Source organism: Pleurodeles waltl, chromosome 10, assembly GCF_031143425.1.
Source record: "Pleurodeles waltl isolate 20211129_DDA chromosome 10, aPleWal1.hap1.20221129, whole genome shotgun sequence".
NCBI lineage: Eukaryota > Metazoa > Chordata > Amphibia > Caudata > Salamandridae > Pleurodeles > Pleurodeles waltl.
Window position 1 is genome coordinate 859267501 of NC_090449.1, and position 13161 is coordinate 859280661.

The 13161-nt window shown below is 43.3% G+C and overlaps 1 protein-coding gene across 2 annotated transcripts in view; it reads left to right on the forward strand.

The window, feature by feature from the left end:
* The window catches only part of SLC25A40 (solute carrier family 25 member 40), a 218394-nt gene that overhangs the window by 153435 nt on the left and 51798 nt on the right, over positions 1 to 13161 (forward strand). For both annotated transcript variants that reach the window (XM_069211568.1, XM_069211569.1), the window contains exon 7: positions 81 to 254. In XM_069211568.1, the coding sequence (XP_069067669.1) occupies positions 81 to 254 (174 nt within the window). The remainder of the gene's footprint in view (positions 1 to 80; positions 255 to 13161) is intronic.

Consider the following 13161-nt stretch of genomic DNA (forward strand, 5'->3'; position numbering starts at 1 on the left):
GCGGGGACTGACATTCAGTTGCATGATGTTTACATTTTTGTAATCACCTTCACCATGGTCGTCCCTTGTTTGTTTTTCAGTTGGTGCGGTGAGTGTAATCAGTCCTCTGGAGCTCATTCGAACCAAGCAGCAGTTCCGCCCGCGGTCCTACAAGGCATTGCTACACAACATCCACGGTGACATAGCTAAGAACGGGTGGCGTTCTCTGTGGAAGGGATGGGGTGCAACTGTTCTGCGAGATGTCCCCTTCTCAGGTAATCAAAATAAAGAGAATATCTCATGTTGCTAATAGTTTTCCAGATGAATGCATTTAACATACGATTGGACATCGGTTTGGACTTTAAATAAGATTGGACATAGCTGATGGTCAGTTATTTCTTTGTATTTAGAACATGCCCTGTTGCTATAAATTGTAATTGTTTTTTTATGAAGTAGCCATTTTGACAAGCAGAGGAACATGTATGCAATCCTTGTAACATTACACAGTCCATGCCATGCTGCTGGATTATTAGTGATTTCTGTCTCCTGTGGCTCCCTTAATTATGACTTTGTTGTCATAGTCTAACTGCTTCGACTTAAGAATTTTTATTTTTATTTTTATTTTTTGTGCCTTCTTCCGTTCATTATTTATTTTGAATGCAACATAGATTGCAGGGAGGAACATGCGGCTTTGCCTTGGAAACATGTATTTTTTGTGTCCACGTTACCTTCTTGGAAGGATGGTATGGTGCATTGGCATTTTAAGTGTTTCACGACGGAAAAGTATGAAGAGTAAAAACTAACGTGAAAAAGCAAGGACAAAACCATAAAATCACCAGAGACCTGCTTGCAAGTGGTATTACAGTCAATGTAACAGAAATGTGAGTGAACTCTCAGCATCTCCAATGCAAATGTTTTTTAGTTTTGATGTACAAGAATGTGAACTGTGAGCGTAAGTTGTCAGATCCTGATTCACATAATCGATATCAGCAGACATTTACACCAATACAGTATTACTAACCTTACAGATAAGGCAAGAAACTTGTTATTACAGAGAGATTCAAAATGAAACAAACAACCACAAATTGTAACCCTGATCTAACCTAGATTCCAGTTTGTCAAAATGGAGTCTGTCAGATTTTCCGCCTTAGTAATTCATTGTGGCATGCTCCATGTGTCAGTCCTCGCACCCTCCCACTTAAATCTCAGCGGAATCACTAATCTCAATGCTTCAGGACAAAAATATAGTCATGCATCAGTACACCGGCAATATGCATTTGTAACTTAATCTGTCAAATGACAAACACATATTAATCCTTAAGTCTTCATGGAAAAAGTCTTACCTTAGCCGGCACTCCTCTAACTTGGCATCTTATCTTTCTCCATGTTATATGGCAGTAGGACTGCTGTGCAGCATGGCTGAAAGTTCGGGGGGGTGGGATGCTATGACGTGGCCAGCTCTGGTGGAATCGATGGGGCAAGCAACACAGGATGGGAGTGGGGCCTGAGGGAGCAGGTAATCAACACAACCTTGCAGGGAGATGGGGAAAGCAACACAACATAGGTGGGGGCAGGGGTATGAGGATAGCAACTAAGTGTAGGATGGCGGTCGGGTGAATGAAGCAACAAAACAACATGGGAGGGAAGAGAGCCAAAATGCACAGCGGGAGGAGGACAGGAGGAGCAGGCAACACAGGGACAGACCAGTAGGAGGAGGCAAGCAACACAATGGACACCGGAAAGAGGGTGAGAGGGAGTCAGCAACACATTGGACAGTGGAAGGAGGGTGGGAGGGGGAAAGTAACACAATGGTCAGTGGAAGGGGGCAAGCATAACCCAAGGTCAACAAGAGAAAGGCAAGAGGGGAGGAGGATCACAAGGGACAAAGCAAACATATTCACTCTTATGGAGTGTTTGTATAAGAAATAAAAAGTAGCTCTGAAAGTGTGAGCCTCAGAAGGACACTGAGCAAGGAAGCAATACTTGGGTCATACTTCAGAGAAGGGACAAACACAAGAAGAGGAAGTGAAGTTGCTATGTGCTGACCAAAGACGAACAAACAAATGAGAGGGACGATGAGCCAACCAATAGTAAGCAGTGGGCGGGCTCTAAGCCTCCTGTAAGTAAACAAATGATCTTGCAAGTGACAGCACATTCACTGTCTCAGGCAAGACCTAAACATGTCCATGACGTAGCAGCTGTACACATTCTGCTGGCAATGAAACAAATTATTGTCCACCAATGTCCATCAAATAATGGATTTAAAACAGAATATTTTGGCCATGTTGGCACACTAGTCTTCTGTGTTACAAAATGACAGAGTCGAGCATGACCACCAGTTCACTCCCTCTCTCACCTGTAATTCATTTTAAGGCTACCCTCGTCCAGCTTCTCTAGGATAAAATAGAATCCCATCCCTTCTAGGTACATTTGTCTCCCTGCAAAACCTCTCCCCTTCAAACCAGCCACATCTCATGGTTTCTCTTTGACACATAGCTGGTAAAACAGAAGGGCAGTGACAAGCACAGGTACTATGCAACTATTGTCTGACTTTGACAAGACATTGGGCCAGACGTACGACCTTTATTTTGCAACTTGCAATTTGCAACCCGTTTGGTTATCACAAATTGCGAGTCACAAAACAAAATGTACAGCAGTGTTAAGCACACTGTTTGCGTTTCCCAGTGGGGTCGCAAATGACCTACCTCATCAGTATTCATGAGGTAGGTCACAATTTGCAACCCCAGTGGGAAATGCCAGCACTCACAGGGATGGTGGCCTCCTGGGGACAGCAGACCACCATGTCTGTGACTGCTTTTCAATGAAACTGTTTTTTTTATATGCATCCCGTTTTCCTTGTAGGAAAACAGAATGCATTTCAAAAACACAAATTAAAAGTTTTCTTTCAAATTTTTTTAGCCTGCTCTGAAACAAAAATTTTCTCATGCATGCACAAAGTTACCCTTTTGTGAATGGCTTACCACCAATTTGAAATTGGTGGTAATATGAAAATGTTTTGCAACCTCGTTTTGGTCACAAAACATTTGTACATACCTTTCAGATTCGGTATTAGGAAGGGGCGCCCTGAACTTGTCCCTTCCTAATATCGAATCGCAAAACCCAAATTGCGATTCGGTAACAAGTTACTGAATCGCTATTTGGGCTTCGAACATCCCAAAAAGCGCGTTTATAACTAGGAAAATGCTTTGTACATGTGGCCCATAGTAACATCTATCTAACAGAGTGTTAAATGTAGCACTCTGATTGTATGATTGAAGAAATTAGTTCAGTTTTTACTTTAAACCTTCAGATCTAGCTTGGAGTGCTACATCGCTGTTCCACATGGTTTGCTCCAAATGTGAGTGATAAAAGCTTTTGCTACAGGCTTACATGTGAAAACTGACTTTTAAGCAGCTTTTTCTGTGTGTTGACTTATACAAATATCAAATATACTTTTAAAGTAACCAAAACAGTTTCTAGCTTCTAGGTTTTAGGAAGAGACTGCATATTGGTATGGCCTGTTTGGCAGACCCAACTCTTTCCTAATGTCAAAAAAGGAAAGGTTCAGGTCCAAAAAGTAAAACCCAGGGGACACCTAGTTAAAAAAATGAATTTTCTTGCAATTGGCATTTCCTTGGGTTGATATAGATTTGGTAGCGTTCTCCTCTTCCTGCAATTGAACTTGAGCAGGAAAGCTTTACTGTGATTGTTACTGAGCCATTGTCAGCTCTACAACAGATCAACGCCTTCAGGGAGGCCATGTTGCAAATACTCAATGTACTTGGGTCCCATTACTGTTCCTGTACCAACTTGGTACAGACTTTCTTCCTGGCTCCATGATCCACGCCAGTTCCAACAACACAAGAGCCTAAGGGTGATCCAGTACTAATGACCATACCAGACACCAAGCTGAAGTAGATCGCACTACAAAACTGCAAAAGAGCAACTGACCATCATGCAGCCTGACTCTAACCCTGTGCCTCTGCCATGCCACAGTTGTCTGCAGAGGCACCATTATTGTTTTGGTTCTGACTCTGACTTTGTGCCTGATTCTGGTACACCTCAAGATGTTAATGATGATGGTGAGGGAGATGGCTTACCCACCCCATTACACCGATGATGCCATATTCCTTGATTTACAAAACACCAGTGGTCATGACACGTCACTAGACGACTTGCCACGTGGACCACCAACAGAGTGCTTAATTTCTCAGGTGTTTTTAATTTGTTGAACCCTCACAACCCATAAAGACTGTCTGTTAGGATTGTGGTATATTTTATGGTATGGTGGTGCGACCTCACAGTGTAATACACACACAAAACCATCTTGGGTCCAGTCAGGCTCATTTGTAGAACCCCTAGATCAGTGGTTCCCAACCTGTGTCCGCGGAGCCTCCTCAGGGGGTCCGTGACTGCTTAGAAACTAAATAAGATTAACAGATTAGGTCCCCACCTTTAATTAATGACTCAGTGGGGGGGTCCCCGGATTCCAATAAAGATTCATTGGGGGTCCCCGGGCTCCAGTAATGATAAAGTGGGGGTCCACAGAAGTCAAAATGTTGGGAATCACTGCCCTAGATCAACCCTGGGTAGCTGTGGCTCCAAGCAACAAGGCTTAAACAAAGGAGCTCGTGTGAATCATTTAGTGGCCCCAAACAACAAAGTAAGAAAAGTTACACAACACAATAGAAATCCGATGCCGATTTATAAAAATAGATTATATCTTTAGACACCAAAATGAGCAAATTCCAACAGAAGGTTCCAGAGATATAGATTATTAAAAACGTAAATCTCAGCTTTTTAGTCTAAAGGGCAAACAAGAGTTAGTAACCATAAAGTGTGAAAACTTTCTAAAAGCTTTTAAAGAGTTGTGTCTGATTTCTCCGGCATGGACTATGTGACCACTTCCAACAGGGAGAAGGTCAGGTGGCCATTTATGAATATTTTTGCAATTACCTGGTAACCAAAGCAGCTTCAAGTCCAGTTCCACACTTTATGCAAGGATAGCTATAGACTTCAATGGAGTAGTCCTGATGTCGAGGATACAGAATGCTGAGAAGGCTTTGGGTGCGGTTGAAAGGGTCTTCCTGGGATTATTCCTTTGTCTACGAGTGAGGTGGGGAGAGTTTGGCCACAGAGTTCAACGTTCAACAAGTCCTCTATGGTACAGCAGAAGTCCAATTATAACTTGGCTACTGATCTTTTCGTCACTGAAGCTCCAGCGTTTTCCTCTAGTGAAGGCTAATGTCCACCTTTGGAGACCAGTCTGCACTCTGACGAGTCTCCCAGGTTCGACAGATACAGGTACACCTTTCGAGTGCTGAGTAGTGGTCTTCTTGTCTATATGTTGGTGATCAACAGCGATCTGGTGAATGTGGCTACTGCCTGGCCAGAGCAGGCTACTTCAGCATTTATGACCCTGATTCTGAAACAGGAAGTCAGCCGACATGGAGTTTACCCTTTCAAGCAATATTTACACAAGCTAGGCACCACAGGCAGAGTCTTCTCTTTACTAGCCCAAGGAGCAGCAGGTGCAGTCTCTCTCTACCAGTTCTAGGGGTCAGCAGGGCAGTCCTCCTTCACTCTTCTCTCCAGCCCAGATGTGATCTGGGGATCTAGCAGCCAGGGGTGCCATATTTATGCCCAGAAAGTGCCTTTGGGGGATGAAGTGGTCACTAGCCAATTCACTACCACATTTTCTCCCCACCTTATGACAACTACCACCTTGTGTGGCATCTTCGCTATCCTAGAGTGCACTAATCTGCCCCCTACCAAGATGTCTAAACCCTTCGCTGAGTGTAGGGAGCGTGGTAACCCACCCTAGTTGTGTGGCTACCTGTAGGTTATTCGCCTACAGAAAAAAACTGTTTGGTGACTGGTTTCCCCTCTCTGTTCCAGCTGCCATACCATCTGCCTGAAAAGAGGAGCAGCCCCTCTTGAGTGTAGTTGCCATTTGCTCATCAAATGTGGCTTTTCCCTTGAAGCTCGTCTTTTGGAGCAACACCCTGTGTGGCTTCCTGTGGGGGGGGAGATAACACTTCTTTCTGCAGCAGGCCTGTATTGTTCCTGTGCTTGAGATTCGTTCACGCTCCTCCCGAGGAGGACGGAATGCTGTCAGGTGGCAAGCATCTGTGAATAGCTACCGGAATAACTGGGCAACAGAGTAGCAATTTTCTAAAAGCTACCTTTCTTTAAAAGTGACATTAAATCTGACTTGAGCATCATGCCAAGTATGATGCCACGATTAATTTGATACCTTGGAGTATCAACTTCATTAGTCCCATTCAGAACTTAGCAGGGCAAAGATGTCAGCCTGTAACTCTGTAGTTGCCGATGGGAATATTAGCCTTAACACAGAAAAAGTCAATTTGGGGGCTTTCACTATAAGGACATAAGAAAGTATATATCCTACTTAGTAATATACAGCACACTGCCTGAGGGCGCGACAGGCCTTCCTCAGGGGTGACATATATATTATTAAGGGCGTTTTTGGATTTTCCATAAGTTCAAATGGCAAAGTTGAACTAGCAGTTTTAGAACTTCTCTTGCAGTGGTAGCTGGAAATCATGTTGTGCTTTATCACACACAGGGTGGCACAATCAGTTCTACAGTCGTAGGTGGGCACTTTCACTTACATGCCATGGGTGCTTCTGCTACCATATAGTAGGGTCTTATAACGTAGTTAACTTATGCCAGCTGTGGGTAGCCAATTCAACATATACTTTGTAAAGGATTAGAACACTGGCACCAAGGTCTTGTTAGCAGGTCTCACTGTACTCTCAGAGTTGAAAAACTAGCATCACCAGTTCAAAACTTTGGGGGTGATCATGCACAAAGAGACATTTCTTTACACCATTCATTCCAGACACTTTCACAACCTAAAATCCATACCTGCCCCTTAAAACCCTTCACCAGGTCTAAACGACACCCTTCCCTGTTCCCTAAACTACATCCATCCCTGAACTATAAAATCCCTTTCTACCCCTAAATTCCTCCAATCCCTGAATCCTAAAACACCATCATCACACCTAAATTCCACCTATTCCTGAAAATAAAAAAAGCCTTTCTGCTGCTAAACTCACCCATACCTAAGCCCAAAAAAACACGCTACCCATAAACAACACCCAATTCCTGAAATCTAAAACACAGTTTTTACGCCTACACCCCACCCACCCGTGAACTCTTAAATCCTTCACACCCCTAAAATCCACCCATCCCTGTACTCTAAAAAAACTCCACCTATAAACTGCACAAATGCCTGAATGCTAAAAAGCCTTTCTACATCTAAACTCCGCCCATCCGTGATCCCTAAGCATCCCTGAATATCCCTAAACTCCACCATTGCATGAACCATTAAAACCCATTTTACTCACCCATCCCTGAATCCTAAAAACTCCTTCCTGTTCCTCAGCCCCACCATCCCTAACCCCTAAAAATCCCTCATTACCCCTAAACAGCATCCATTCTTGAACCCAAAAATCTCTCACTACTCATAAACATGCACCCAGATTTAATGTAATTTTGGATTTTTTCTTAAATTATCTTTCCTTTAAAATGTTTCCTTTTAATTTTTGATCTATTTGTATTCTCTTAAAAAAGCTTTTCCATGATTTGGTTTTCTCCAGTGTGGTTTCTCAATTTTCATATTAACATTAATTCACATACATCAGCCGCAGAGAGGGGTATATACTCTAAGAATGCTGTAGATGTTTGTGCTTGGGATTGCCTCGCCCCAAAAAATGGGAGCCTCCCGCCTTTAAAAATGCTCATATTAGTCCAGATCCTATCTGCTGGATCCAGGTAACTAGGTGCTGTTCTTGGAATTGCAAGACATGTATTTTCATATACATGGCATTACCTGCACTTCAGAGTGGGTCAGGATTATTTTCTTTATACCATGTTCCCCTTCTGCCTCATTAGCGCCCCTCAAATGTTCACAAAAGTGACTGCAGGGGTCATTGCTCATCTTCGAAGGTCAGAATGTGGGGTCCCTTACCTTGATGACTGGCTGCTGAAGATGAACGTGCCACAGTCAGTCGTAGATTACCTCCAGACAACAGTGGAACTTATACATTTTTTGGGGTTCGACATAAGCGAGCCAAGGTTCCACTTGCTTCTCTGTCAGAAGCCACCATTCATTGAGACAGTCCTGAAAATAGTGGAGTTCTAGGCTTTCCCCGCTGCAGCAATAAGCCTAGAAGACTCAGGCTTTGATTCCAAAGTTCCAGACTCTCCTAGAGCCTATGGAGGATGGTTCTGAAGGGTGGACCGCTTAGCCTCAGGTATCCTTCTTGCCAACTATGCCAGGTGGTACATACAAACCCTACAGTGTAATTTGAAGTCCAGTGGGCTCAGTACAATGACTGCCTTTCTAACACTGTCTAGCTCTTGGAGGTATCAGCAGTGGTGGCTGATTGACTGCAGTTTGTCCTGAGAGCGACAGAAGCATCTCTGCTGGTTTGGGAGAAGGCCACCTGGGGAGATGTAGGTCACGGAACTCTTGTCTCCAGTGGAGAGCCACATAAATCATCTGCTGTGGTGGGCCATCATTCTAGCTCCCTAGACCTTCCTGCCCTCCATTAAAGGGAGGCTGGTGCAGATTCTCACAGACAACACCACTGAGAGGTCATACAGAAAAAACAGGGCAAAGTGGGATCTTGGGTCCTCGCCCTGGAACTACAGCCACCTCAAGAGGTGAAAGGCTTTCTGGTAATCTTTCTGGTCATCAACCACCTGGGAGGCTCTGTGAACAACAGAGCACATGAACTCAGTAAACATCGTCTGATAGACAGCAAGTGGCGCTTGCATCCCAAGATGGTGCACGACATCTTCCACCAGTGGGGCTGTCCACTAACTAGATTTTTTCACCACTGCAGAGAACGCGCAGCGTCAACAATGTGGTGCAATAGAGCTTACACAAGAATGCTCATTGGGAGCAGATTTTCTTCTGGAATGGAACAAGGGTCTCCTGTATGCCTTTCTGCCACTTCTTCTCCTGCCTTGAGATTTGAAAAAAATCAAGAATGCCACTGAGTCCAAGCTACATCCGACTGACAAATCCCAATCAGGGTGAAAGAATGATGGGTTGGAAAGCTATCCTAAGTGAATTCCACTGGTTAGACAAATTGCAGGCATTCCTTCCATCACCGTTTGTGTGTTTGAAGATCAAAAATGACCAGGTCCAAGTCATCCTGGTAGCCAGGGATTGGTCCAGCAAAGTGTTGTACTTGACACTCCCACGCACAAGTGTTTGTTCTCAGATTAGGCTACCACCTCAAGAGGACCTGTAAATGTGTCACTGTAAGCTACTGTGAAAACAGACAACCAGATTTGTAAGCTGTTTAATGTGTTTCTCTCACTTTGTGTGATCCTTTTTAAAAATTACTAATATTCACTGATGGGACTGTGTGTATCCAACCGTGAACTTTATTTATTCCTTGCATAATTCTCATGAGAATTCCTGCATTTGCATGGATTTGCACCTGTAAACGAGGAAGTGCATCTACTTGAAAATCATACATCATACTCAAGATAAATAAACAGGGCTTATGTACCAATATAAATAAGGCACTATCATTATAAACAGAAAGGTGACTAAGCTTCTGCTTCCTGTAACTTGCTAATATGTCCAGCTCATTGACATTATTGATGATGTCCTATGGGAAGATGCTCTATTATTGCTGAAACCTGATCTCATTCTCTTTTATTGCAAAAAACTGTTATCTTTATATTCTTTTGAATTTATATCTACAAATAAAACATGGTTTAGATTACAAAATACTTGTGTCAAAATATTGTTGTATTTTATAAGCCTAAAAATACTCATATGAGGAATATAAATTTAATTTTTACTCCCTAGGTATTTAATTTGCTTACAAATTTAGGGAGGTAAATCCTTCCACTTCCGAACCTAATCTGGCCTGGTTTGGAATGCATACCTTAAGCCACTACAGGACCTCATTATGAACCTGATGGTCATCAGACCGCCAGGGTCATGGTCGTGCCAAAGTGCTGGTCCGACCGTGACATTACGACCGTGGAGAAAGCGCCTGCACCACCAGGTTGCTGCCAGTCGACAGCCTGGTGGTCTCGGCAGTTGTAATCCACCAGGGCAGTGCTACCCTGGGGATTACGAGTTCCCTTTCCGCCAGCCTTTGCATGGCGGTGGCCCCGCCATGCAAAGGCTGACGGAAAGGGGGCAGGGGGACCCATGGACAGTCCGGTCCGGTCACACTTTGGAAAGCGCGACAGGTGCTGCTGCACCCGCCGCACCGCCACATTGGCGCCGGCCTGATTACGAGCAGGCATCAATGTTAAGGCCCTGTTCACCGCAGGCCGGTCCTGCAGTAAACTCCTAATAAGTCCGGCGGTGTTCTGGCCGCACATGCGGCCTGATGGCGGTACGAGTTTGACGGGCCACAGTCTGCATACAAACTGCTTTTATACACACAGGTTCTTACTCTGTCATATTGTAAAGAATTAATGCTTGAAATCCAGAAGTTTGTCATCTCACGCTAGATCCCATCTTTTTTGTTAAGGTCTTTAATAAATAAGGGAAGACTTCCTCCGGAGACAGGCATACTTTACGTTTTCCTTATTGCCTACGTGCTTTAACTTACTTCTTATTTTTCTAGTATTTCTTCATTATTTTATTTGGCTATTGAACTCAACCCTTCCTCCCAAAAAGCAAAACACAGGTAAGATTGTTTTATTTATTGAGTACAGGCTCTACTACAGAGACGTGCCAAACTCTGCGCTTCTTTCCTTGCCAGCCTGGCCTTGGTAGCCCAAGCACTGGGCAGGGCATTGAGTGCTGGGGAAAAATCACACCATTAACTCCATTGTTCTCAAAAGATCAAATCAGTCATCTCAATTTTGGAAACCATCAGAGGGAGTTATAAAATCTTTTAATGATACATAAGCATGTGGAGCACTGATTTCTAAGCAGATAGACAAGTTCGTGTCAACATAAATAAGCATTTTTAGAGAACCTTTCACCTTTTTGTGCACGAGATCATTCAGCGGCCACAGAAGACGACATGCTTGCAAGTAAAGAAATGACTTACACAGACTGGGGAAACTGTGTTTCCAAATAACTGGAATAGTTTGTTTGGAAATGTGAGAAAAACAGTTTTATTGATTACTTTCCATTCCCTAAGCAGTATATTTCTGACTGTATTTTGAAGAGGTAAAGCATGTGCAGTGCTTGGCCCGTATGTTTCAAAGAAGTCAACCGGGTCAGCGTTATTGAGGTTTAAAGGAAAATCCAGTATTTCTCTTTTCCTTTTTGTGGCTCAGCTTCATTAGTATCAAGGCTACACTATGTACCAGATGTATCAAAAAAGCCTTTTGCGATTCGGAAATAGCGATTTTTAAGAAATTGCTATTTCTGAGTCGCAAAATGCTATGTATTATATTTGCGATTTGGTAATAGCGATTTCTTAAAAATCCCAAATGCTATTACCGAATCGCAAATTGCGATACAGCCTCCATTCGCACCTGTGGTCCTGTCGGACCATATTTGTGAATTTTCTGCATTTCCCAAATTGCTAATTCCAAACTGGAATTTGCAATTTGGGAAATGCAAACTCCAGGGTGCTGGGGGCCTAAGGCCTCCTCTGCTGCACCCCAAAACAATTTTGGAAGACATGTAAGGTGCACACATCCCAAAAGGGCATTTTTAAAATTTACACATGGTATTTAGAGAATCGCATATTGCGATTCTCTAAACGAGCTCGCAATTTCAAGGAATCGCTATTTTAGCGATTCCTTTAAATTGCGTTCAGAATGCCTTTCATACATTCTGCAAGGCCTTTTTGCATTCGCAAACGGGCATTCGCACTTTTTGCGAATGCAAAAAGGCTTGATACATCTGGCCCTATATGTTTTTCCTCTGAGATTCAAAAGCGGCAGCTACTCCCCTGTCCACTAGGTCTTGTAGGTCATCTGGAGAGAGGGAAATCTGCTAACTGTCAGGAGTGTTACCTGTAGAGATGCAATGTGAAACTGTGCGTCCTTTGAAATCTCACCATAAGCGAGGCATTAATTTATAAAGAGCATAGGTCTGCCTGCCTATTTCCTACAAATGTGTTACTGAGATAAGTGGGAGAACCTGCTAAGCCCAGTGCAGTTCACAGGGTTCATATGAGCACATTTCCTTACAAACCATAGGAAAGTATTCCTCGTAAGAGAGCAATTAGAATATGGGACTATGCAATCACCTTTAAAAGCTCATCGATCTCAAGTGTAGTTCCTCGGGTCTGAAGTCACTCACTCATTCATCATTTGTTACAGCACTGGTAGCCAGTGAGGATGTGTCTTAATCCCAGTCACAGATTCTTTGCGACAAGAGGTGATTTGGTAGATTCCAATTTGCTAAAGGGAATTCCTCTCTTACTTCTACTTCCAACAGTGATAACAACAGATGCCAGTCACATACGCTCCGAGGCTATATTTGGGGGCAACAGAATTCAGGAGAAACAGCTGCCAGTAGAAACAACCCCTTCATCAAATTGTTTTGAGAATTTCATTTCTCAGTGGACTTCCACCTTCACCTGAAGTATTTAAGTTCTTGACAAATCATCTGACGAATCCATGGATGAATCTTTTCGCATCCAGTACAAATGCTCACCTGCTAGACTTGTGCTCACAAACTCAGTGGGTGAAACCATGGGCAGCACATGCACATTCAATCAAGAGACCATCATTTAACCTGTGTGCATTTCTTCACATTCCTCTCTTCCTGAGGTTGCTCTGGAGTATACAGTGGGAGAGGGTGCAAGCTCCGTTATGACGCACTTTTGTCTCTGGAGACTTTCCTGTGAAAACTGGTCGAAAATCCATAATATATCTGCAGAATTCCACAATCTTCATATGTACCTTCAACTGTCACTGCAAGCCCTATGATTGTTATGACTATCAGCTTGGGTAGCACTGTCATCAGCTCTGTGGGTAGATTGGAGGACTGTTTTAGAAAAAGACTGGTGGCTTTGAAACTCCTTCTCATAATATTGCAAATAAAGTAACACCATCTACATCCTTAAGATACTCAAAAAGTGGAACACTCATTTGAGGAGCTGCACTGTATAATAAATCTAGAAGGGAAACAAGAGTATATTTAGATCTACAATTACAGGAAATGGAGGCTAATCATAAGCAAACCACATTTAAGAAACTATGGTG